The sequence below is a fragment of the Artibeus jamaicensis genome, unplaced genomic scaffold (genome assembly GCF_021234435.1).
Source record: "Artibeus jamaicensis isolate MK-2021 breed Jamaican fruit bat unplaced genomic scaffold, CSHL_Jam_final contig_415, whole genome shotgun sequence".
Taxonomy (NCBI): Eukaryota; Metazoa; Chordata; class Mammalia; order Chiroptera; family Phyllostomidae; genus Artibeus; species Artibeus jamaicensis.
In genome coordinates, this window is record NW_026521823.1 from 36,775,448 (window position 1) to 36,801,755 (window position 26,308).

Here is a 26,308-nt window from a genome sequence, read left to right on the forward strand (position 1 = left end):
AGGAGGGGGGGGGGTGTGTTTAGCTTGGGACCCGTCGGTTCTGTTCGCCGTTCAGTTTGTTTCTGGGCAATGTTTCCAAGAGTGTTAGCGGTCCTGCCGCTTCGTCCCCGTCCCCCACTGTGCTCTGGAGGTCCAGAGGTGGCGGCTGCGATTGCGCTTCTCCATGCCCCGCAAGGACCGGTCAGGTACCGCCTTCCGCCACTGTCGGCCCCGCAGGGCTACTGGCCACCCCCGGGCCCCCTCTCACTCCTTCATTTGTCACTCAACCCGTGGGATCTTAGAAGCTGTGGCTTCAAATCCTAGGAAGGGGAAGTCCCAGAAAAATAAAAGGACTTGCCCAAGGTCGCAGCGCCCGTAGGAAAGCTATGGTGACATTCCTGGTCTACTGTCCTGGCTCTTTCTACGACACGCCGCGCCTTAGCTCTCTCGCCACTTCTCCCCTCGTTTCATCCAGGCTCCAGGGGCGAAGTATTGTCTTTTCTCTTTTGCCTCCCAGAATTGGGATGGTCTCCCTCCTGCCTTCATTTAGTCTTCAGTTAATTATTGAAAGTACTTGCAGTGTGCCAGCGTGAGACAGTCCTGCCATCACGGGGCTTACAGTTACCCCAAGGAGGCAGTGCACGTGGGGTTATAGCTGAGAGCGTAGGGAGCACAGAATGCTCTACTAATTTAACACATGCCGGTAGTTGCTGGGTTTGCAAAGAGGGGCACCAAACCATTGGAGACTCCGAGTATGCTTTCTGGGAGAGCAGTCGGAAATAATCGGAAGGCGGACCAAGACTAGGCAAGAAAAGGAGTTGTGGCGTACTTGGTGGCATTCCTTACTCTCTGAGAACCCTCATGATTGTGACACTTTAATTCTGTGGCACATATTCCGTGCAGTACGATTTGGGGCCACTGGGGTGAATAGGCACAGGCCTGAGGCAGGTTGGAAGCAGTGGGGATGAGGAGAAGGGGCCGGACGGAGGGGAGAAATCACACCGGTAGAATTGATAGGATGCGACATACATACGAGGTAAAGGTAGGATAGTTAAAGCAGAGATTTCAGCTGGTTCCCTTGAAGGATTAGGGTACCTACTGTAACAGAAGAACGAGGAGAGGCTTTGAGAAAGCTTTTAAAATATGTCCGTTTTTAGAATACAAAAATATGTTTATGGGAAGAGGCTCATTGACTACAGAAGAATGAAAAACAAAAGTCTGCCTGAGAGGGGAGCTCCTGAATGTGGTCTTGAATGTGTTGACTTTGAAGTGCTGATGAGATGCTGTCAGTAGAAACACGCCCAGGAGGGAGGGTAGAGCTGGAGTGTTCTTGTCTTAGTACTAGGGAGTTTTTTCCTATCTGTGATTTTCCTGGTACAAATATAATTTCAACATTACCGTAGCATGGTCTTGGAAGGAAACATTGAAATACAGGTTATATGTGGCATTCATTCCCTTGATTGCCACCATTCTGTTATACCTTTAATTTAACTTTCACATGTGAAATAATAATTAGAGCATTTTCCTAAGTTGAGTAACACCAAGTATTGAATACTATAATGTGGCTCCTTTGTACAGATTATGAGGATACTAGTTATACAATGAGTTCTTCATTCTACTTTTTAAGTGCCTGATGAATTAGCCTCTGGCATTTTTATAAGCATCTCAAATAGTTTGTCTTAGCATTTTTGGAAGTAGCCATTTTCTTTTTCATGAAAAGCCCCTAACCTGGCACTGCCATTGGCTGGCTTTGAGAGCTTGACACAGTATTTAACCCACGGTCTGATGCAGGGTCTTGAGATTGTTTTCATCAGAATCACCTGGGGTCTGGGTTAAGTGCAGATCCTTGGACCCCATTCCAAACCTACCAACTAATAATCTCAGGAATCTAAGTTTTGTTCATTTTTAGAGAGAGGGGAAGGGAGGGAGAAGGAGAGGAGGGAAACATTGCTATGGGAGGGAAACATCAATCAGCTGCCTCCTGCATGTGTGCAACTGGTGACCTGGCTGGCAGTCCAGGCATGTGCCCTGATGGGGAACTGAACTGGCGACCTTTCGGCCCAACCCACTAAGCTACACCAGCCAGGGCTATCTATACCTTGATTAAAAAAAAAAAAAAAAAAAGGGAAAAGGGATGGGCTTGATTTTAAAAAATTTAAAAACACAGAGAAACAGTTCTGTGTCCTAGCATTATTATTTGGATTGTGTTTTTTTCTTTTTTCTCTCTTTTGTCATCTTTCCAGGACGCAAAATAACACCCAAAGGTACTTTGGCACTAACAACAGGACCTACAGCAAGAAAGATGGGCAGTCCATTCCAACCCGTGAGATTCCCAAGGAGACAGAGAGCCAAGACAGCGTGAAGGAGGATGGGAAAAGAGGCTTGTTAAACATCATTAAGGGCATGAAAGTTGAGTTAAGTACAGCGAATGTGCAGACCACAAAGCCACCCAGCAGAAAAGCACTTAAACATTTGGAGGCTACGACTGGCAAGCTTCAGAAAGCTATGGGAGATGACCCAAAGAAGAGGTAAATTAAATTACAGTTTGAATGTTCTCCTTTGAAAGTAATTTTGAAACTCCAGTTTTTTCTTTAGAAAACAAAATAAAAAAAAATCATTAGTTTCATTCCCAAATGTTTCTTCAAATTCAAATTAGAGTGCTACTCTTCCCTAAATACACCTTCTGTCCTTTTGTCTGAGCCTGATACGTGCATTCCATTCTACGCATCAGCATGTCCGCATTCTCAACCCAGCCTCAGCTCCTGGCTCTGAGAGCTTTCCCTGACCCAGTGGCCCATCCCGTGTCCCCGTTCTGAGCCTCTCTGTATCTATCGAGTGTCCTCCGAGTACCAGCTAGTCTGTTAAAGACTTTATCTCTGCTTTCTTTCCTGTTGCCACTAACATTTCCGGAAAACAAAACAAAACAAAAAACCTCCTTTACTCAGTTCTCTGCTCATTTGATTTCTCTTTCCTGCTGGACAGATTCCTCTTTCCAGCAGGACCTGTGTGCCTCACTGTTTCTCTTTCAGGACCTAGGACAGCCCCCGAGGGAATAAGTGGTAGATAATGGGTGCTGATTTGCTGTTAGCAGTGTGGCAAGGAACCAGGTGGATGGGTAGAGCTGCATGGATGGAGGATGCTCATTCCTCTATAAAACAGAGACGTGAAAACTGTTGTAGAAAAGCTACGAACTTTCTGCCAACAGGTCATCATTAGAAGCTGAAGAGGTGACACCTGTGCTCAGGTTTTTTGTAAAAGGACACTTTCTACAGTCAAACAATCATTGTTACATATCATTTATGAGCTGTGCATCATTTAATGATCACTGTTTATCGTTTAATGATCATTAATCTGTTTTGTCTATGTGGATTTTGCTTGTTGTTCTGCTCTTTTGGCGAATTTTCTGAAGGCTAGACAAACTTATGGGCTCAACAGACTTTTGACAGTGCAGGTGTGGGGCGGTGGGCAGTGGGCGGTGGGCGGTGGGCAGCAACAGTTCCGATCCAGACTGGATTGCAGCTCTGCACATCCTTGCGGAGCTTTTAATTTAAAAATAGAAAGTAAAAAAATGTAAATTAGAAGACACGGAAGATAATGAATTAATGGGTTTAAATAGGAAGACAATGTACAATGTAGAAAGAAGGAAGGAGTAATTGAGAATTCCATACATTCTCTCAAACAGTCATCAGTATTATTAACTGCCATCAATTGTCTCTTGAAGTTATTAACATTTCATTTACATCCTGATTTGTAGGTAGCTTCATGTCTCAGAAGAGCTTGTTATGAAATTTCCATTTAAAAAATTCTACCTAGCATGGTGTTTTAGCATATTGTTTCCAACTGTTTTATGTGGCTTCCTTTGGCCAGTAATCTTCAGTGCTCTGAGCTGCTGTGGTGTCCTCAAAATACTGTAATTACTTGTGCTTGTCAAGAGTATTATATTTCACTAAGTGTAAGTGCAGTCAGTGATATTCTAGCATTTGTGGGGGTGTTTCAGTGGCAGCTTTTTGTGGAAGTGATGAAGAATGTCCTACACGAATGACATCATTGATTTAAGTGATAAGGTCTATGGCTTTAAGATCCCCAACACTGATTTCCCTTTGCAGAATAAACAGGTAAAGTAGATTCCTATTTCCCAGAATGACTTATTTGTTATTATTTTCAGAACTTTTATGGAATCTCTTGTTTTCTACATTATGTCACATTGTATCAAAAACACCTCTGGAAAGTATAATTGGGTGATAGTGAGTAGGCCGATTCAAACAGTGAGTGCCCGTAATACGTACTTCCTTCTCCTCTTTTAGAAACAAAATAAAAAATACATGTGGTACAGACTAATGAACACACAAACATATGTACTTACCTGGAGTGAGTTGTTTAGTAGCCCCAGACCTGTTTATGACCCATTGTGCCTTTTATTATAGTGACACAGTTTAATTAACTGGTACAGAAATAGTTAAAATGAGTTGAATGCCATGCAAAGATTCAGTAAAGGTAATTTTCGAAATTGCTTTCCAATTAGATATGAATGAGACAAGCGTAATCATTTAGGAAAACTCTATCCCGGTTGCTCTGTAAGTTTTTTGAAGTTCCTGCGCACGTTTCTACTTAAAGAAACCGAAGTTGGGGTGTTGGAGAGGCACTGTGTGTGGTGCGCACGGAAACGCTCTGTCCTGGAGCTGCTGTCATGGCCCCGTCTTCAAAGAAGAGGCTTGGTCTTACATCAGAAGACTGGTGGATGAGGTGCATTTGTACTTACAAATCTATCTTTTGATGATTCCTACTCCCCCACCAGGGGGTCCCAGATGCACGGAATGGGGCTAATCATCACCTCCGGTCACGGTGCGCTGGCACCGTGGCTTCATGCACAGTCTGCTTGCGTTTCTTTATTTGTGTCCTATTGAACCACCATGGATAGAGCCACCACGGCTGCGTAACAGCTGCCCAAGAATTTAGTGGCATAAGAAAGCGTTTCTCATGCTGTGGATTCTGTGGGTCGGCAGTTTGGACAAGGCAAGGTGGAGCTTTCTTCATGCTGGGCTTCGGTTAGAAGGTCTGAAGTCGGGGGGCGGGAATCCCCTGAAGTTAGCTCGCTCGTGGGTCTGGAAGTTGATGCTGGCTTTCAGCTGAGACCGTGACGGATTGGCAGCAGGAGCACCTCCCCGTGGCCTCTCTGTGGGGTCTGGCTTTTCTTACTGCATGTTGCCTGGCTTCCCAGAGTGAGTGTCCCAGGAGAACAGGACCGAGGAGGAACTTGTGTAGTTTTTATGACCTAACCCTGGAGTCAGACTGGATACCATTGCTACTGTCTGTATTTAGCTAATTATTGATGAGAAAGGGGAGAGCAAAGGGAGCCAGACATTGAGTTTATTAATAAAATGGAGAACATGAGCCTGTTTGCTTTACTGGGAAGCCACACTTTAATCAACACCCCAGGGAATTGGAGTACTGTGCTCCACCAGGGGAATCAGTACTCTTCCCCTCACCCCTCCAGCACCGGGTCGTTGGGGGGCACAGGGGCTGGGGCTGGACCACACAGGCCCGTCAGTGTAACTAGGGGGTGTGGACTCATCCAAAGCCCGCAGAAGCCTGGGAAATTGGTCATTTTGAAAAAGCACTTGGTCCAGCCCAAGCTAATGGGATCCCAGGGAGACAGAGCAGCGCACGTGTCCTCGCTGTCTCCCTCTCCCAGACAGATACCGCTGGAGCTAGAATTGTCGGGCCAACGGATTTGTGTATTTTCAGGTTTATGATACATACCACCAAGTTGCCTGCCAGAAGTCACACAGTGTACATGTCCACTGAATAGTATCTTTCACTTCATCAGGGTCCCTTTTCTGAAATTTTGTGTGTCACCCGGTTCATTTTAAAGAAGTTCAGAAGCACAGAAGGGTATAAAGTGAAAAAAGTATGTATTCATGAAATAGTCTGAATTATGGGATAGAATAGATTGTTAAAAGATATTTTTAAAATTCTCATCACTTGTTAAAATCTATGTAGAAATATCCCTGTATTTTGACGACAAAGGCTCCCCCACAACTTTTGTTAATTATAACACTTCAAATTATAAGAGGAAGAGTCAGGACTGCATAAAGAACACCACTGTCATAACAGGTACAGCTGCGGGAATGAACACTCTTCTAGAGTTTTTTCCACTGTGGTCTGACACACAGGGCTGGCAGAAGTCACGCCTGCTCGAGTGGGGTTGTAGGGCAATAATGAGGGTGTGGTCATGTGTAGTTTTAATGTGAACATGTCCCCTAAAATGTCATGTGGTGTGCTTGAGTGTGATGGTGTTGTTACAGAATTGCCTGCTTGTGGTTTGTAAGAAAACGGGGCAATGTTTGAGCTGCACCTTGTATAGTAAAATGTGAGAATAGACTTCACAATAGTTGATGAAAGAAGCACAGTGACATGAGATTTAAGCTTTATTCACAGGTAACTTTTAATTTGACTGTTCTATTTCCTCCTCTTTATTTTATTTTCCTTCTATTCCAGTGAGATTTTAGATCTCTCCTACCTTAGTAAAGCCCTGCAGGGCTTCACCCGCCAACCTCAGGGTGGGCTGGGCTTGTGTAGTAGACAGGGTCATGGTGTAGAAGGCCAGGCAGAGCCCAACGTTCATTTGGTCCCCTTCATTGAGGTTCTCAGTGAGTTAGAAAATGCAGATCATTTCTCTTTTTGTCTCTGGCATGTTGTGCTGTTAACTTATCCTAATTTACTGGAGAGTAGCACTTTTTTAGTGTTTTGTTACGGGAAATTTAAATCCCACAGAGGAAACAAAGTCAAGTAATGAACCCCTTTGTACCTGTCACCCAGCTTCAGCAGTCATTGCCTTTCTTGTGTCATCTGTGCCCCCACCCACTTCCCGTCTCCTACTCCACGGTGCACAGTGAAGTGCGTAAATCTCAGTTGCAGGGTTTTGACAAACGCGTCCACCCATGTCACTCACGCACGGACCGAGATGCAGAGCATGTTCTGTTGTCGTGTTCCCGTCTGCTGTCCTGAGGCGACTACGGTTCTGGTGTTTTTCACCTTAGATGAATTTTGCCTGTTCCAGAATGTGATATAAAGGGAATCATACATTGCAGACTCTTTTTGTGTCCAACTTGTTTTATCCAGTTTCATTTTGTGGCCTGAGCTCAGTACCATTCCGTTGTGTGGATACGCATGGATCACAGTTTGTTTTCCTGATGGTAGATGTTTGGGTTGTTTCCAGTGTTAGGCTATTGTGAATAAAGCTTCCGTGAACAGGGGCGGCCACTTTTATATTTGCTTGTTATATGTATATATAGAAATAAAATGACACCTCGTTAAAAACCTACCAATTTATAACTTTTAGGGCTGATCCCTATCCACCTTAATATAGTTTTCTGAGTTAATTTTGTGCTTTAACAAGTATGCATTAACTTTAACCTTTGACATTTCAGTTTATATGAAACCGATACTTAATGTTTAAGAACTCTCGATTTTTGTCAGAAATTGAAAGATACATTTTTGAACCAAAAACCATTTTCTCTGAAAACGCCGTTTTACTTTCCGCTGAACTGGTGGCATGACAAGTGGCGCCTCTGTTTCCTCCTCATTTGTTTCTCATCTTCTTCTTCAGAAGTGACTCACTGAGCCCGGAGTTGGTGGCGGCCGCCTCTGCTGTCGCAGAGTCCCTCCCTTCTGACAAGCAGGCGACCAAGTCGGAGCTGCTCCGGCAGCTGCGGCAGCACGAGGAGCTCTCGCGGGCACAGAGAGACGGGGAGAGACCCAAAATCAGGTGGGTGACCCGGGCGGTGTGTGGGCACGCTGACGTCTCAGAACTAACGGGCTGTTTCCACGTAACTGATGAGTAACGTGAGGTCTGTCCAGAAGGGATGCAGCTGGTACTGTGAAAAATAGAGACATTGGAGAGATACAAGACACGAGACGTTGTGCACAGGACAGTGATGTCTCAGTCCCCCTCAAAGGAGGCACCTGGGACCTCACTCAGTTCTCCCAGTCACCGTCAGCTGAATTACAGTCATATTTTTCTGAATTACATTGACGGTCTGAAAGTCTCTTCCTTTTTCTTTTTTTAAAAAAAATTTTTATTGTATTTTTTTACATTACCTTTCGGACCCCTCATACCTCCTCCCCCCAGCAGTCACCGCACTGTGGTCCACGTGTCCTTTCTCCTTTTTGCTCAGTCCCTCCACCACCACTAACTGTAGTCCTGTTCTTCGTCTGTGAGTCTGTCTCCATTTTCTTTGTTCAGTTTGTTCATTAGATTCCACATATGAATGAAATCACATGGTATCTGTCTTTCTCTAACTGGCCTATTTCACTCAGCATAATGTTCTCCAGGTCCATCCATAGTGTTGCACAGGGTAAAATTTTCTTCTTTTTTTGTGTAAATGTCCCATAGTTGGTTTATCCACTCATCTGTTGATTGGACACTTGGGCTACTCCCATATCTTGCTGATTATAAATAACACTGCAATGAACATAGGGGTGCTTACGTTCTTTTGAATTAGTGTTTTGGGCTGCTTCAGTTGTATACCTAGAAATGGGACCACTGGGTCAAGGGCAGCTCCGTTTTCCATTTTCTGAGGTAGTTCCACACTGCTCTCCACAGGGGCTGCACCCGTCTGCACTCCCACCCACCGTGCAAAGGCTTCCCCTTTCTCCACGTCCTTGCCAGCACTTGTTGTTTGTTCTTCCCTTTCAAAGGTGGTTTTAGTTTCGGGAAAAATCAGAAGTTGCAGGGCCCAAATCTGGGGTGTAAGGGGCTGAGTCACCTGAGTGATTTGATGTTTCACCAAAAAACTCTGCACGATATCCGATGCATGAGTGGGCATGTGGTCACAATGAAGCTGCCAATCACCAGTTGCCTGTAGCTTTGGGCTTCTGGATTATCCCAATAGTTTCTGAGGAGGATTGTTAAGCTCAATGCAAGATTTGAAGTAGATTCGTTGCTCTACTCACTCATCATTTCGAATGTGACAGCCACACAGTACACGTGCTCACTCAGTGGCATCTACCGCCCCCACTGACTAGTTCAGGGAAGTCGTCATTGTTCACGCATGTGCATTCCAGTCCACTCTCCTTGGCTGCCAGGTTACACCGATGTCACGGAAACTATTCTCATTATATTAACAATGGCTGGACTTTTTCTGGACAGACCTCATATATATAATGTATTTCATTTATATGCAAAATATAAGATATGCCTCATAAATGGAATAGTGGTAATTTGTTAAACTCATGTCTTAAGTAAATGGAATAGTGGTAATTTGTTTAAAAAAACTCATGTCTTAAGTAAAATTACAGTTTTTAGAAGACCAACTGAGTGGTTAAAGTTTCCTTTTGAGAAGTTACAGTTTCTTATCTCTGAAAAAGAGATGAAGAAAAATAAATTTAAATAAATAATAAATAAAAATAAATTTCTGGTAAATTTAATAATATTATTAAAAATTAATAAATAACAATAAGACAGTTTCTCTGAGGCCAATTTTTTTCAGTTAAATAATTTTCGATTTTTATGCACAATATGATCGTCAGGCCTGGTCGCCTTTTCTCTCTTCTCACTGTCATCCAACACCTTTCCCCTCCCCCTCCCTCTCCCCCTCCCCCCTCTCCTCCCCCTTGGTGTCACACCACTGCCAAAAGCCGTTGGGGCTTGGGCGTTGGGCAGCGCTGCTTTGTTCTGGGAGCAGCCTGAGTCAGCAGTTCTCAGGGAGCCTGTGCACAAGCTTTGTCTGGGGAAGTGAGAGGGAATGCAGACCACTGGACTGGCGTTCAGATCGCTCATTTCATTTACATTTGAACAAGTGCAAGGCAGTAAATATGGCTAGATTTCCACTTCAATTTACGTTCTCATCCTATGCGATACATACACAGGTGTTGGTGGTAGGTCAACTGCTCTAGGTATTAGACAGTTTTACATAACTGACACTTTGTGTTTTAAATGAATGCATCTGAAGAGCATCTTTAAGGTAGAGGGAAACAAAAATCTCAGTATGTGGAATTTGAATGTTAATATGTGACATAACCTTTTATTATACATAAGTTTTTATGTCGTATTATTGCATAAAAGTGAAATAAAAATTCTATGAATAATGTTTTCTACTATTCTGTAAATTTTGTAATACACTTGGCTTTTTCCGATTTCAGTTTCAGTAACATAATATCAGATATGAAAGTTGCCAAAGCTTCCACACCTCGAGTTAGTACGAGACCCGTTCATCAGATTCAGTTTGATGAAGGATCCGACGGTTTTGCCGACCAGGAGAAGACCGCTGACCACAGAAAAAGGTACGGAAACCTTGCAGTCTGTTGGGTTGTTTGTTTCCCTGTAGATTCACTTTATTGCCGACAGGTATCCGAGCAGTGTGGATGCACTTACATCTGTCTCCTTACCCTCCACCTACCATTTCCTAGTCAGAGACAGATGTTCTGAGTTTGGCATTCCTGTGCTTTTCTGTAGCATAAATCAGAATGGGCTCTGTCTTCCCTCTACCCACAGGAAATGGAGGTCTCCTGACTTACAACAGACGGAGCTGGGTGAGGTCTGACTTGGCAGGTGCATTATTTTTCATTCTGATATGTGCCTAACCATGTATGTTCATATACTGTTTTTACCTCTTCATACAATCATCTTTGTTCATACCTTAGAGGAATATCCCACCATCAAAGAAAGAAAGATCCATTATAATACCTTAAAATGGAGATTATTCATGGCAATGTGAACTTAGCAGTTTGTAGTTCTTACAGGTACTAAGCGTTGCCTTACATGTTTTATAATAGAAAGCTATCTGTATGTTCATAATGTTTCTGTTCTCTCTCCAACTCGTAAAGAGGTCGTTGGGGAGGGGGAACCAGATACTTAGCATGGTCTGACAAAAACTAACTCCGCTCTGTAGCGGAGGTGCTCACAAATGAATGTCTTTGATTTCTACTTTATGGATTTTAAGTATAATCTCAGCACTTTGAGTTAGCTCCTTCCAGGTATTATCTTACCAGTTTGTACAGGAAGATTAGACAGGATGGTTAGAAGTTAACAATGGAAGTTTAAGGGCTTACAGGGTCTTTGGAAGATTCTTTGATTGTGAATTTAAAGTGATTTTATAGCTATGATACATTCTTGATTAAAGTAGAATGTGTGTTAGAGTTTTACTCAAGGTCCCTCGAGAATATTTAAATTGAATCTGCTCCGAATCAGTCTTTGAGATGACTCCATGTAACTACAGTAGAAGAATGCTCCGTCATAGTTTGATTTTGATGGTATTAGCTGTCATTAGAAATGAGAGGGCAGCAAGGGAGACGCTAACAAGGTAGGAAAGGCTGGGTGTGCACGTATGACTGTGTTGTAGAGATGACCGAAGGACTCTGGAGGACGGGCAGGCAGCGGTGAGACACCAGGTCTCCCCGCTCTGTCTTGGCTCAGCCCGAGACAGCCCAGGCCTGGACTGATTGTTCCCAAGCCGAGACCGGAGGTGCGTGTCACAGAGCACTGGCTGTGCGGTCACGGAACAGAACTGGCCTGCCTCAAAACCCGGGCACTGTGCCACTGACTAATTCTGCAACTGGGGACTTTCAGAGACCCCAGGCTGCTGCCCCAGCTCTAAGATGCTGAAAGTGGAGCCCAGCTGAAATGTCTTTCTTGAAGAATAGGAAAGACGTGTGTAAATTATACATAGTAGATGCAAATGTCTGCTTCCTTCCCTTCCTCTTTACTGCATTGTGCTTTTAAATTCCATACATCACTGCATCCTTCCCTCTTTATTTACTGCGCATCCCTTCAACCCATCACCTGCCCGCTGGGCTTGGGGCAGAGGGACTGCTGGGTGGGGAGAGGGACGCAGGGCACGGAGGGAGGTCCTGGGGCGTAAAAGCTTTGCGCACAGATACTTGGGGACTTCCCAGAGGAAGTGTGTGATGGGAGATCACCTTGTCCAGTTTTAATGTGGCATTTGCATGTTTCAGTTTAGTAGAAAAAAGTAATTTGATCCAGAAAAATGATTCAAAAATTATGTTAAAAGTTAACCCTCCCTTTATAAACCAGTTTTTTTTTTTAATTCTCTTTTTAAAAATATTTTATTTATTTTTGGAAAGAGGGCAAGGGAGGGAGAAAGAGAGGGAGAAAAGCATCAGTATGTGTTTGCCTCTTGAACACCCCCCACTGAGGACCTGGCCCACAACCCAGGCATGTGCCCTGACTGGGAATCGAACTGGTGACCTTTTGGTTCACAGGCCAGCACTCAATCCACTGAGCCGCACCAGCCAGTGCCCTTTATAAACCAGTAAATGTACTCAAGTGTGAATGTGTATTGAAGCATAAAGCAGTTGATTAAAATATACAAGGAAAAGTTACCTATTAACTCTCCAACATTAATTTCAGTAGTTAAAAATAGTTATGTAAAGAAAGTTAATCATTACTTTAAAATTACAGAATAATTGCTATGTAAATGGGACTGTTTTGATTTATCTGCAATCATTTATAATTTATAATTAAACATGCAGTGTTTTCTGCCTTTAAACGAAGACAAATATTGATTTTAACACTTTAACTTATTTTTCTGTGGGTCTCTTTGGGTCCATCCCTCTGGGGACTCTCTGCACTTCCTGGACTTGTATGTCTGCTTCCTTTGCCAGGACTGGGAAGTCGTCGTTGTCCTGTCTCCAGTAGGTTTTCAGCCCCATGGTCTCTCCCTTCCCTGGTGACCCTGTGGTAGATATACACGTGCTTATGCTTGATGTTGTCCCAGAGGTCACTCACACTGTCCTGGTTTTTTAAATTCTCTTTTCCTTTATTCTGTTCTGACTGGATGCCACCTTATCTTCTCAATCACTGATTCCATCCTCTGTTTCATCTGATTTGCTGTTGATTCCATCTAATATAGTCTTCATTTCAGTTGTATTCTTCATTTCTGACTTTTTTTTTAATAGCTTCCCTTGCTTTTTTGTAAGTTCTCACTGAGTTCATTGACTCTTCCCCTAAGTTCCCTGAGCATCCTTATAACCAGTGTTTTGAACTCAGTATCTGCTAGTTTGCTTTTGTCCATTTTTTTTAGTTCTTTGTCTGGAGTTTTGTTCTCTTTCATTTGGGCCGTGTTTCTTTGTCTTCTCGTTTTGGCTGCCTCCCTGGGTTTGCTTCTGTGCTCGGTGGAGCTGTTCCATCTACCAGACTTCATGGGATGGCCTTGGGTAGTAGGTGTCCTGTGTGGCCCTGTGGCCCAGTCTCCTCGATCCCCTGAGCTGCGTGCTCAGAATGTTCCTTGTGTGGGTTGTGTGCCCTCCTGTTGTAGTTAAGCCTTGACTGGCAGGCACTTCAGGGGTTGGGGGGACTGACCCCATGGAGTGGAGCTGGCTGTAGTAGGGTCTGGTGCCTGCTGAGTCTACCCTTTGGGTGTGTCCTTCGTGGAGCTCACTGGGTGGTACTCTGGAGTGGGCTGAGGCCAGCCACCCGGTGTGTTGGCTTTGGGGCCTCTTGGATGGGGCTCCGGTGCAGGCCCAGGCCAGCTGCTTCCCTATGCCCGGCCCCTAAGCCATGTGGTCAGGCCTACAAAGGGAGTGAGTGGTAGTGGGGCACTGTGAGTGCCCGTGTGGGCATTGGAGGTGCCAGGGAGAGGCTATGCTGTGCACCGGGGCCAGAAGCCAGCCACACTAGTGCCGGGCTGCAGCCTGCCTAGCAAGAGATACAGGGTACATTGAGGCAGGCTGCTGCTTGTTTAGGGTTTGTTGGGACCTTTCAGAGATTTTAGGGAAGTCCACAGTGAGGGCTGAGGTCAGCTGCTTGTGAGGAAGAGCCTCTGACAGGGTCCGCCCCATCTGCAAGCTGGGTTGGGCGGGTTCTCGGGGACTCACCCAGGGGAGTGAATTTGATGGGGGCTCAGGTATGGCGCCAGCCTGCGCATGCAGGTTGGTGGGGGGGGCTTCGCAAAGGGGCAGTGACCAGTGCTGGAGCTCAGAGCCAGTGAGTCCCTCAGTGAGTAAATCTGGGCCCTGGCTGGCGTGGCTCAGTTGACTGAGTGTCGGCCTGCAAACCAAAAGGTCTCTGGTTCGATTCCCAGTCAGGGCACATGCCTGGGGTATGGGCCAGGTCCCAGACTGGGGGTGTTCGAGAGGCAACAGATCAATGTTTCTCTTGCACATCGATGTTTCTCTCCCTCTCTCCCTCTCTTCCCTTCTCTCTAAAAATAAATATTTAAAAAATGATAAGAGGAGTGCCTGAGACTCTAGAAGCCCTCCCTCTCGCCTGGACAGACTCCTCACTGATTTCGCAGCCAGCTGTTATGCAGGGGCCTCGTCCTGGCACTGGTGATCCAGGCGGGGACCCTGCACCCCCCAGCCCTCTGCATCTGAGACATGCCCCTGATTCTCAACTGACACACGTGGACACGGGGCCAGTTGTTTCATGTCTCCACCCCTCCTGCCAGTCGGCATCTCTGAGGCTGCTTCGCTGTGTCCTTAGTGAGAGGAGTTTGTTCTGTTAGTCTCAGGGGGTTCAGTACCATAGTTGTCGTTTTGATGTGGTCTTTTAAGACTTTATTTATTTATTTGTAGAGAGGCGGAGAAAGGAGGGAGAAAGAGAGGGAGAGAAACATCAATGTGTGGTTGCCTCTTGAGCACCCCCAACTGGGGACCTGGCCCACAACCCAGTCCTGTGCCCTGACTGGGAATCAGACCAGCGACCCTGTGGTTCACAGGCTGGCACTGAGCCACACCAGCCAGGGCTACTTTGTCATCTTGACGGAAAGTCTTGGATTCATTACTAACGACTTTTAATTTAGCATATTTGAATAGCTTCCCACAACATTGAGTTTTCTAAAACATTAATATAAGGTGGAGCAAATAAAAATTATGGCAGATTAGGCTAATCTTTGCGATCAGGTATTTTGGAAATTAGACTGCTTTAACTGCTTTGTTATATTATGATATCAAAATTCAAGTGCATTTGTTCCTGTCTTCAGCTGTCAGTCCTGAAGATGTGGCAGTTGAGTTAAAGTGTCTGGTGTCAGTGGAATTACTTTTAATATTCACATCGTATAGTTTATATAAAATTTCCTCTCATAAACAGTTTTTATTGACAATGAATAATAATTCACTCAATAAATTATTTTTTCTTTTTTGGTTTTAGGAGAAATATATTCAAGGGGAAGAGACTTAATATTTTTGATCTCAAGGCAGCTGCGCAAGAGGCACCTAAAACAGGTTCGTCAGTGAGAAAAAGAACATTCTAGAGAAACATTCCATCTTTCAGAAACATCCTTGATGTCTGACTGCATAATAACTGGGGGCTTGAATAATCCACCTGCCACGGGCCTGCAGCCTGCTTAGGAGTGTGCTTGTCCACACTGCTGCTCTTGGCCGGCTTTTCCTCCTGGAATGCTCACTGCCAGCCTGCGAGCAGCAGGTGGCCTGCTAATTTGGGGTCAAGGCTAATGACCTCCTGCTATGGGCGGCCCAGCTCTTGAAGAGGTGACGGCATCTACAGAAGTAACTAGTAACTGCTAAGAGCGTTTGGGAAAGGCAGTCAGCAGACTCGCAGTGTGTTTTCTTAACACACAGTCTGTTCTCTAGTCCTTCTCCTTCTTCTTTGGGCAGGAAGTCCATCCTTCTTCCACTTTAAGATTTACCACTTTAAGTCTCGTTAAATGAGAAGAGTATCCTTTTACTTGGCGTTAAATTTGACTTACTGATAAAATGAATAAACTAATATAAATGGTCTCCAGCTTATAAGTGACTTCCATTTCTAAAGATTGTAAGTTAGCTTTTTGGCCCTTGGTGGAAATAATTATATATTTGATATTTAAGTTCCTAGGCCGTCCTCCAGTGACTCATTTCAACTTTCTATCACTTTATTCAGTCAACTCAGGATATTAGTGGCAAGGTCTCCTTGACCTTTGTCTCTCAGGCAGCACCCAGCAAGGTGGTCTGCAGGTAATAGGAAGGAGTCATCTTCAATCTTAAGTCCTTCTTTGAACAGCTTGAACTAAGCATACATGTCCACTGAGGAAAGGAGTTGACGCAGGGAGTGTTTGTTCATTTAAGTGGAGGCGAAGCTAAGAGGACGGACAAGCCCCTTGTGCTGTGCAGGCTGCGTCCTGTCCAGTGTGACGGACAGGACAGGCACGGGCATGGGCACAGACCGCCTCTCCCCCGTGGGGCTGGCGGCTGGGCGCCCTGCCCCGGACGGAGAACGCGTTCACAGGGCGGCCGCTGTCGTCTGTCTCATGAGCGGCCGGAAGGAGCACTTGGGTTTTCAAGAGCCAGCTTGCTGTTTTCAACATCAGAAATCTTATTTTTAAAACTGAAATTAGCTAGCAAGGAAGTACTGAGATTGTGTGTGTTTTATGAAACAATATAAAATAATTATACTCTAATAAGAAAAGTAATGCTCAAATTTATGTCAGTTTACTTGAAGGATACTTTTTTAATAGGCCGTACTTGCAGGAGTGTAAAGAATGTCATTTGTTCCCAATTAAGTGCATTCAGTAATCATTTATTGACCAAATAAATGCGTTCTTCTGTCCCCTGAGTCCCACCATTTGCCCCTCACTGAGTTCCTGCGAGTCCTGCGGAGGACACAGTCGTAGACCCTGTTGCTGATTCTGGAGGGATGCAGAGCCGTGGGCCGTGTAGCTTCATGGGAAGAGGTGTGGTGTAGGTGGTGCCTGGGTTATGCAGCCTCAGGTTCTGCCGCACCGAGCTCTCCGGGCTTCCCTTCCCCCGCCTGTAAGACGGGCGAGTGCCCACATCCCCAGGAGTAAGTGAGGAGGTGGAGCTGAGGTGTCGGGCCCAGACCACAGTGCACATTCAGTGACACCAGTTATTAACGCCATGAATAGTGATGATGCTGACGATGGTCATCACGGGAAAGACACAGGTTGATCGTGTCCACTGAGTGAACTGAAAGAGTGGGACCCTGATAATTCAGTTATTTCACTGTTGCGGTCACTCTGTAATCATCCTGTTGTGATCTTTTCTCCGTGTGAGATGCTCCGGGCCAGCCCACTTCAGACCCAGCAGTCTGTGTGTGGTCGGGCACCGTTGGGCGTGAACTTGCCTGTATGTGTCTTTGTGTGGACGTGTGTTTTCTTTCAGGAGTGAAGTGGTTGCCTGATAAATATGTCATTCACTTGTTAAGAAACTTCCAAACTAGTTTCCACAGTGGTCGCACCAGTTTGCTTCCCATTGGCAGTGCCGGGAGCAAATGTGCCCCTTCCTGAAAGGTGTCACACATTTTCAAACGAGGGATCGAAACAGGATGTGATGGGCCTCGTGAGCTGCTGTTGTGGGCGCTGCCCTGCTCAGGAGCAGTCGGTCGTGAGGAGTAAATGAACTGACGTGCAAGAGGCATTTAGCACAGAGGAAGTGCTCAGTGTCCATCAGTAGTGGTATCATTATTGTTATAATCACGCCAACTTTTCTTTGGTCTTTCTTAGTAGTACATTAGTGACTTAACAGACTGAAACTAAAGATAAACAGGTTGGACTTTAAAGATCAAAGTCATGTTGTCTAAAATAGATTCACCTTCATAAAAGTATCTTTAAACAAAATACACATTTCTTTTTGCCTTCCCAGTAGAGGAAGGAAGCAGTGAGACTTTAGGGGTTGGTTACCAAGCATTGTAGTAAAAGTTTAGGCTCACAATTATTGGAATTGTAGTCTTTATATATCATATATATACATATATGTTTCAGTTTTAGCTCTCAGAGAGTGACCTTTCATTGTATATAGTATTTAATTATGAGCTTCAGGGTCTGAGAATGTATTGCCAACTCAGAGTTGATTATACGTTTTTAAAAAGAAAGATGTTGACATCGACCTGCGCTCATTTCAAGTACTTTTCTATACAGAAACAGCACCTTCACTCTGGGATGTGGAATTTGCTAAGCAGTTAGCTGCAGTAAATGAACAGCCCTTTCAGAATGGCTTTGAAGAGATGATCCAGTGGACGAAAGAGGGGAAACTGTGGGCGTTCCCAATTAACAATGAAGCAGGTAAGTCTTCCCTTCAGAGGTTTGTAAAATTCACTGATGTAGATTAGATCTGGCAGATGTTCAGTTATAGAGCCTAGATATTTACATGAATTTCAAACTTTGTGTAATTATCTTTGTGGTGCCCTAAAAGAAACTGGATGGTATTTTTAAAAAGAATGTTGGAATTTCTCCTCATTCTAGATGTTTGGTAGGGAAATGAGGAAGTAAAATTACATGGCAGAAACACATCCTGCATTTCTGGGCCTTGAAAGTGCTGGGTGACAGTCCTCTGGCTGTTGAGCAGGTTACCTGGTGAATCTTCTGATACACTAAATGCTGGTGTCGGATGACACTTTAATTTTGGAGACCATCACAACTCTTAAAAGTCTGACGTTGGTGTCTTTTATTTATAAGGCCATTATATCAATGAGGTGCAGGCTTCTTGTGCTCAAAGCCACTCAGAATACAAACATTAGGAGGCTTTGAAATTCTTTGGAACTCTTTGGCTGTACACAGACGTTTTGAACTGTTAATAAAGTATCCTCTACTTCCCTGGAGCTTTTTCTGGAGATGGTATCTCTGCCTCAGTCAAAAGGAACACAGTTGTACTGTGCTGTTTATTTTTATCACACCCATGTTATCAGCTAAACATTCTCATCGAATTTTATGGGCGTATTTTCAGTTAAAAGAGATTCATTTGCTTTTATGTTGAGATTAGCTAGAATTTAAAAAACACCTCACTAATTCTCGGGGAAACGGGGTCCATATTATAATCTCCGTAGTTTTATGCTTTCTCTGTAATATTTTCATTTTTATTTGTTTCATTTGTTTGGATTAATAAGTAGAATGGAAGCTTAAATATCAGAAATATTTAGTCCTATATTTTCATAAAGTTTTACAGTTTCTATACTCTGTCAAGTGTCAGGGCAAAGTTAAAAAAAAAAGTGAAGAAAGACACAGGGCTTTGCAGTTGTGCGAACCTGGGCACAGACGCCAGCTCTGTCACCAACTAGCCAGTGGCGTTTTGGGAAGCCATTGAACCTTTTGAGCCTCAGTTTCCTCATCTGTAAAGTTAAAGATGTCTCATTGGAAGAGTGTAAGAATTAGGTAAGTTACAGTCGTTGAGTTGCTCAAAACAGTTCTTGGCATGTAACTCGAATGCATATGTATGAATGTTAGTTCTTTTTCTCTTGCATGATCATAGAATTTTAAGAGTAGCAAAAAATTAGTAAAATACAAATGCGTGATATTAAGGGAAAGTTTCTTTAGTGAAACTTGGGTGTCCTACATCTTCATGGTTAAACACACGCTTTGAAACCCAGCTCTGAGGTAGAATAATGTGTGACTTTATTGAGGAGGGACAGTGAGTGGTGGTTAGGAGTTCAGGTTCGCCAGTGAGTCACAGCGTAATCTCTCCAAGCCTTGCCGCCCTCGTGTATCAAACGGTGGGAAGGACAACAGGACTTACTTGGGGGATTCTTCTTAGAAACAAGTGAGATTACGCACGTAAAGCCTCATGACCGTCATCATCTTGGTTTGTACGGTATTGTGAGGGGGCTCGCTGCATCTCTGCTCTGCACTGTAACATTTAAACGTCTTTCAACCTTAGCAAGGACATTACGTACTTTCCAGGACCCACCAGTGTCATAGGAAAGCTTGACTTGGTGGTACACTGTTGTCAGCAGTAAGATGCTTAATTAAGTTCATTAAAGTTCTGAGTGCCCAAACTCCAGAAGACTTTTTCTTAAATTTGATCTGGTTTGAGAAAGTTGATGCTTCGGGTCGGAAGGGGAGGTGGCTCATTTCCAGCTCCTGATGGGAGCTGTCACCTGGATGGGAAGCAGGAAAGGATGGGGGAGGCCCTGCTCAGTCTGCTCCCTGCCCCCAGCACAGGTTGGGCCAGGGGTGGGGTTGTTACCTCTGAGCCCTGGGAGAGGTTGGATGAGGACCTGGAGCCCCAGCTGTCCCGTAGCGTTCTTTTATATGTGCCGTTCTCAAATGCTGAGATTAACAAGGTGTCATGCTCTCGCTACCGATGAAGATCCACTTTGGTGCTCTCGGGGAAGGGTGTTTTGTTTTATTTTTAGTGGCCAGCCAGTCAGCTTTGGAACGTAACACTGACAGTGACAAATAACGTGTCCTGTTTTATAGTTTCCTTCCAGGTGTTGTTTTCCCATTATATAAATATATGATTTGCCCTGGCTGGTGTAGCTCAGTGGATTGAGCGTGGGCCTGCGAACCAGAGTATCGCGGTTCAATTCCCAGTCAGGGCACATGCCTGGGTTGCAAGCCAGTTCCCAGCAGGGGATGTATGAGAGGCAACCATACATTGATATTTCTCTCCCTCTCTCCTTCCCTTCCCCTCTAAAGATAAATAAATAAAATCTTTAAAAAATATATATGATTTGTTGTTTTGCCACTTAAAATGCATAAATTATTTTTCTCATTCAAATTAGGATTTTTGTTTTAAGTTTTTGTTTTAAGAAATGGTTTGTCCCTACTATTGTGCTTTGCCAGCCTGAGACTTATAAAAACTCTTAGGTGGAATTGTTCCCACTGGGTGGGAATGTTCCACTTTGGAGGAGTTAATGCTGCAGTATTTGTTGTCTGCTGCGTTGATAATAAAATCACTTTTATTTTAGCTTTGACTTTGACTTTAACTAAATTTAATCCATTTTTGCCATTACCTAGTTCACCGATCTTGCTTTTAAATATGCATTAGCCATATATAGATGTTGTCTGCCAAATTAAGGGTGTTTTGGAAGTACTCTCCGAGAGTAATTTTCAGAGGCTTCAGTGGGCAAAAACGTTGTGTATATTAATCACACGTTTGTTCTTATTCTTCAGTTGGTAGAACTTTTCGCTTCTATGCTATGTTTCACTAGGCTATGTGAAATATGCGCTGTAATATGAGCTAGCAAGAATAGTTAGGGAAGTTCAAATTCCCATAAAGCTCTAAGGAGGGCTCTGTTGTTATGGGGAGGGAAAGTGCAGAGGAATTTGGGGCGAGTACAAAGATTGCTGGGCACGTGGTATCTGAAGCAACCCAGTGGCTGTTCACAGATTCCGGCCTGTGGACAAGCCCTCAAAGCACCGACCGGAGAAGTCCGGGTTCTGACAAACACCAGGAGCGGGCACAGCGGACGGTGGAAGGGCTGAGCCTGCTGTGGTGCTGTTGTAGCCCTTGTCACCGCAACCGTTCGCTGCTGTTGACTCGGTTTACCCCTGATTTGTTGTACATGTCTTTAGCCGTAAGCGGTGATGTTTAAAGCAGAATTAGTTAGACACAGAGTCAACCTGTCATCTTAGTTGACTGCATAACATATGTGATTTCCTCCTATATTTAAATTTCCATTCTTATTTTTCTTTTTATTGTTTTTTTGTTTATTAAAAAAGATTTTAAGTTTCATAAATGTATGAAAGTTTACTTGCAAACAAGTCAAATAACATGAAAGAATAGGGAGCATCCTTTACCTTGCTTCTCTCCCCTTCTCGGAAGCACACAGCGAAGCACACAGCGGCAGGAACTGGACACGTGCCGTCTCAGCCCATGCTCCTGGCACCCAGCCCTGCCCCGCCCCACCCCACCCCACCCCCTTCTCTTCTAGCCTGGGCCGCACCACGCTGCGCATGTGCGGTGTGTGGCATCATTGTTTACTTAGCAGTGTGCCTGGGAATCGTTGCCTCGTCAGCACATAGGTCAGCTTCAGTTACCTTACTCGTTCTATGCAGTAGAACTGCTTTATATTTAACAGTTCTGGAGTATGCCAGTATGAATGCAGTGTAAATATTTTGCCATTTTTCTGTTGACAGATGGAGCTATACTTCTGAATCCTTTTATATGTGTCCTTCTGTACCTTTGGTATACTTTTAATTCCCGGAGGGTCAAATGATAGGTATATTTCAGATTGCAATAAATATTGATACGTTCTCTGCTGAAAAAGCCCATTTTCCCTCCAACCAAGTATCCGAAAGTCCCCTTTCTTCACACTATACCTGATTTATTCCTCTTTCAAACGTTCAGGGCGAACAGTGACATCAGGGGTGTTTTTATTTGCACTTCCCTGATTACTAACCAGATTGTGCGTCTCTTTTTATGTTTAGTGGCTATTTTATATTTGCTCTGTGACTTGCCTGGTCATGTCCTTTGACTGTTTCTTTTGGATTGTTTTATCATTTTGTAAGAATTTGATACATTATAGGCTTTAATGCTTCATCTATTACATAATTGGAAATATTGTCTTCCAATCTGTCTCCTTTCTTTTAAAATTCATTTGGGCTTAAAAAATACCTCTTTGCAGTTTTCTAAATTTTTAAAAATATTTTTAAAGTTTATTTTTAGAGAGGGGAAGGGAGGGAGATAGAGAGGGAGACATCAAGTTAGTATTAAGTTTCAGAATGATCCTTGGTAAGGGATTTTATTTGTTTAAAATCAAGTTTCTTGGCATCATTGGGTCCTTTATCCTGGAAATTTTATTTTTCTAATTTTCTTGTTTTCAATTTTCTTTTATTATTTGATAATATAGGCCTCCCAGTCTCTCTTCTTTCTCTTTTTGTTCTGTTCTCTGGGAACATTCCACAATGTTATCTTACAACCTTTCTCTTGGGTTTCTGTCTCTGCTGTCATATTTTTAACTTCTAAACTGTAATTTAAAAAAATTGTTATTCTTGGTTTAGATTTTTTAAAGATTTTATTTGTTTATTTTTAGAGAAACAGAAATGAAGGGAGAGAAACATCAATGTGTAGATGCTTCTCTGGCGCCCCCTACTGGGGACCTGGTCCACATCCCAGGCATGTGCCCTGACTGGGAATCAAACCGGAGACCCTTTGGTTTGCAGGTCAGCACTCATTCCACTGAGCCACAGCAGCCAGGGCAGTATTCAGTTTTTGGTTTATTTTTTTCCTGCTACCCATGTTCTTTTAGTTTCCTCAAAGTTGCCACCGTCGTCTGTTTTGGAATTTGTATTAGGTTAACACTAGCTGCTGCTTTGCTGCTGTACCATATACAGCCATATACGCAGTGGTGCAGCAGGGCAGGGAGTTATCCGATGTAACATAATAGTTGGAGTTCCCAATCAGAACTGAGCTTTGCAGTACGGGCCAGGTTTCTCCCTCCTTGTTTACCCTCCCACCCTGAGGGCATCTTCTCCCTGGGTGTGGTTCAGGAGGGTTCACAGGGCCCTGTGCTCAGGCTGCAGGAGAAGCAGCTCCCCTCTCATAAGGGCCCTGGCATGATCGTGTCACCGGTTGTTTCTGCTCAAATCCCACTGGTGAAATGTAGTCTCGGCCAGGCCTCACCCAACAGGGGGCTGCCGCAGGTGATGTTGCTGGACAGGTATGTGCAGCTCTTTCGTTCTGGTACTGTGATAAAAATATCAAAGGGATTTAGAACGCTGGGTACCAGTTTCTGCCAAGGTGTTTGTCACTTACATTGGCGGCTTTCCTAAAGTGCCTGCTGTCGAGGCACTTGTGTTCACATTCTAGAGGAAGGCATATGAAGCTCTTCATTGGGTTTGTGTGCATGGTGGGCTTGTCGACGGCAGGCTGCATCTCAGGCGGATCCGGAAGGAGCCAACTTGGAGATCATCACAGCGCAGCACCGGTGGGTTCTTCTCATTGAGTCTCTGCCTCCAGAAGGCTTCCAGCTGCCTCACTTGAGCTACGTGGGAGGAGGGGCTGGGAGGGCCTCTCACCAGTCAGGGCACAGACTTCTCTGTAGTTCCTCTCTGATCAATTCAGTGACTTAGTTCTTTTTCCATTTCAATTTCTCCACAAAGTAAACTGCCCATCTCCTCTGGGACTGTGCGGCGGCGTCACCCACGGGTGCAGGTGGGGATGGGGTGTGGGAGATAGAGCCCTAAACCAGTTCTCATTAATCTTCTGGTTTTGTCCCTGCTCCCTAATTTCAGTGGTGCGGTGGTCCCCACTTATGGGGGGTGCATTCCAAGACCCCCAGTGGATGCTTGAAACCACAGGTAGCACTAAACCCATTCTACTCTATTTTTGCATATACATATGCACCCGTGATAAAGTTTAATTTACAAATTGGGCACAGTAAGAATTAACAACAGTGACTAATAGTAAAATAGAACAGTTATGACAGCCGACTGTAGTAAAAGTTACGGGAGTGCAGTCTGTCTTGTGCTGTGAGCTGACACGGCGCCTGCGCGATGAGAGAGTCCGGCGAGAGCTTGATCCGAGTCAGTATTAGCGCGTGTGGGTTTCCTTTAACCTGTTCACGTGGTGGGTTACGTGGACTTTCAAATATCCAGACACCCTTGCATGTGTGAAGTAAATCCCACTTGATCTTAGGGTGTATCTTTTTATACATTGTTGGATTTGTTTGCTGATTTTTAAAAAGTTTTTGCCTCTAAATTTATGAGAGATATTGGTTCAAATTGTCTTCTTTCCTCTCCTTTCTTTATTTGGTTCATGTCTTTCTTTTTGATAACAAGGTCATACTGGCTTCATAACATGAGTTAGGAAGTGTCCCTTCCTCCAGTTTGTGGAAGAGACTGTGTAAATTGGTGTTAATTTTTATTTAAATGTTTGATAAAATTCTCCAGTGAAGTGATCTGGGCTTATAGATTCTTTTTTTAAAATTTTATTTAGTTATTTTTCAAGTACAGTTTTTTGTCTATTTCTCCCATCCTAGCCCCCCTCCCCGCCCCGTGCTCCCTTAGATTCTTTTTTTGAGAGCTGTTAAATTACACATTCCTTTTCTTTAATAATTATAAGACTGTTATCTATTTTTTTTTTGGATGGTTGTTTTGGTACTTTAATGGATTTTATTTTCAGTTGTCCTCTTTCTCTCGGATTGTTGAATTTGCGAGTGTCAGGTCCTGGTAGTGCCCCTTTACTCTTCCTCTAATGGGGTCGGGCTTTATAATAATAACCCCCTTTTCATTCATAATGTTGGTGGTTGGCACCTTCTCTGCTCTCTTCTTTATAGGACCTGGTAGCGATTTATCAATATTGCAGATTTTTTTTTTTTGAAGAACCAGGTATTGATTTCATTATTTTTCTATTTTCAGTTTATTGATTCCTGCTTATCATTTATTTATTCTTTCCTTCCTTTTGTTTGCTTTGGGGATTACCTTGCCCCTCTTTTCCTGGGTCCCTGGGGGCACTTAGAGGGTGGGCAGCTTCCCCTCCTCCTCTCGTATGTGCCGGTGGTATTCCTGTACCCACTCATGCTTTCTTTTTTAAAAATTAATGTTAGCAGCTCTGGCTGGTGTAGCTCAGTAGATTGAGCAGGGGCCTGAGAACCAAAGGATTGCGGTTTGATTCCTGATCGGGGAACATGCCTGGGTTGTAGGCCAGTTCCCGGCGGGGGACACATGAGAGGCAACCATGCATTGATGTTTCTCTCCCTCTCTCTTTCCCATCCCATCTAAAGATAAATAAATTAAAATAAAAAATTAAATTAAATTAATGTTAGCAAGATATATCTTTCTCCATCCATTTACTTTCAACCTACCTGTGAAGTGAATTTCTTGTAGATAGCATATATCTACTTTGCCAACCTCTGTCTTTTGATTGGTATATTTTAAAGTAACAATTGATTTGTTAGGACTTAAGTCTCCAATTTTATTATTTGTTTTCTGTTCCTTTTCTCTATTTCTCATTCCTTCTTTCCTTGGCTTCCTGTGGGCTGCTGGAACACATTTTAGGACTCCATTCTGTTTCATTTATGTATTTTTAAGCATAATTTGCATAGTTTCCTTAGTGGTTGTTTTAGACTTTCAAATATTTATTAGCAGTAATTGCTGCTACACTTTGAACATTTACACTATGTTGAGCATTGTAAAAGAACTTTATAAGCTTTGTATCTACTTGATCTTTACAAAAAAACTTATGAAGAAGATGCTATTTTAACCTTGATCTTATGCCTGAGGCAATTGATGCTCAGAGAAGTTAAATTCCCAGTGATGGAGTTACTGAATTGGCAGGCAAACTTGGGGCTCGACTTCAAAGTTCATGTTTTTCATTGTAATACTGTATTACATTAATGTTAATTTCATGATGTAGGTTTTACATTAAAAATTATAATATATTTTGTCCCATCTTTTAGGTTTTGATGATGATGGTTCAGAATTCCATGAACATATATTTCTAGATAAATACCTGGAAGATTTTCCAAAACAAGGACCAATTCGCCACTTCATGGAGCTGGTGACCTGTGGCCTTTCCAAAAACCCACATCTGAGTGTTAAACAGAAGGTGGAACATATTGAGTGGTTTAAAAATTATTTTGATGAAAAAAAGGATATTCTAAAAGAAAGTGGCATACAGTTTAATTGAAAACCATGGACATTTTTATTTCAAGATCTTGGAGATTATAACTAAATAAAATAACTTTACTAGAAGTTTA

General features: G+C 43.6%; 1 protein-coding gene across 1 annotated transcript; it reads left to right on the top strand.

Annotated features, from left to right (window-relative positions):
- On the top strand, positions 1 to 26,308 carry MRPS31 (mitochondrial ribosomal protein S31). Its single transcript, XM_037129754.2, has 7 exons — positions 1 to 185; positions 2,223 to 2,507; positions 7,589 to 7,747; positions 10,123 to 10,263; positions 15,089 to 15,162; positions 17,811 to 17,954; positions 26,009 to 26,308. The coding sequence occupies exons 1-7, from the start codon at positions 70 to 72 to the stop codon at positions 26,236 to 26,238; spliced, it is 1,149 nt and encodes a 382-aa protein (XP_036985649.2). The 5' UTR covers positions 1 to 69; the 3' UTR covers positions 26,239 to 26,308.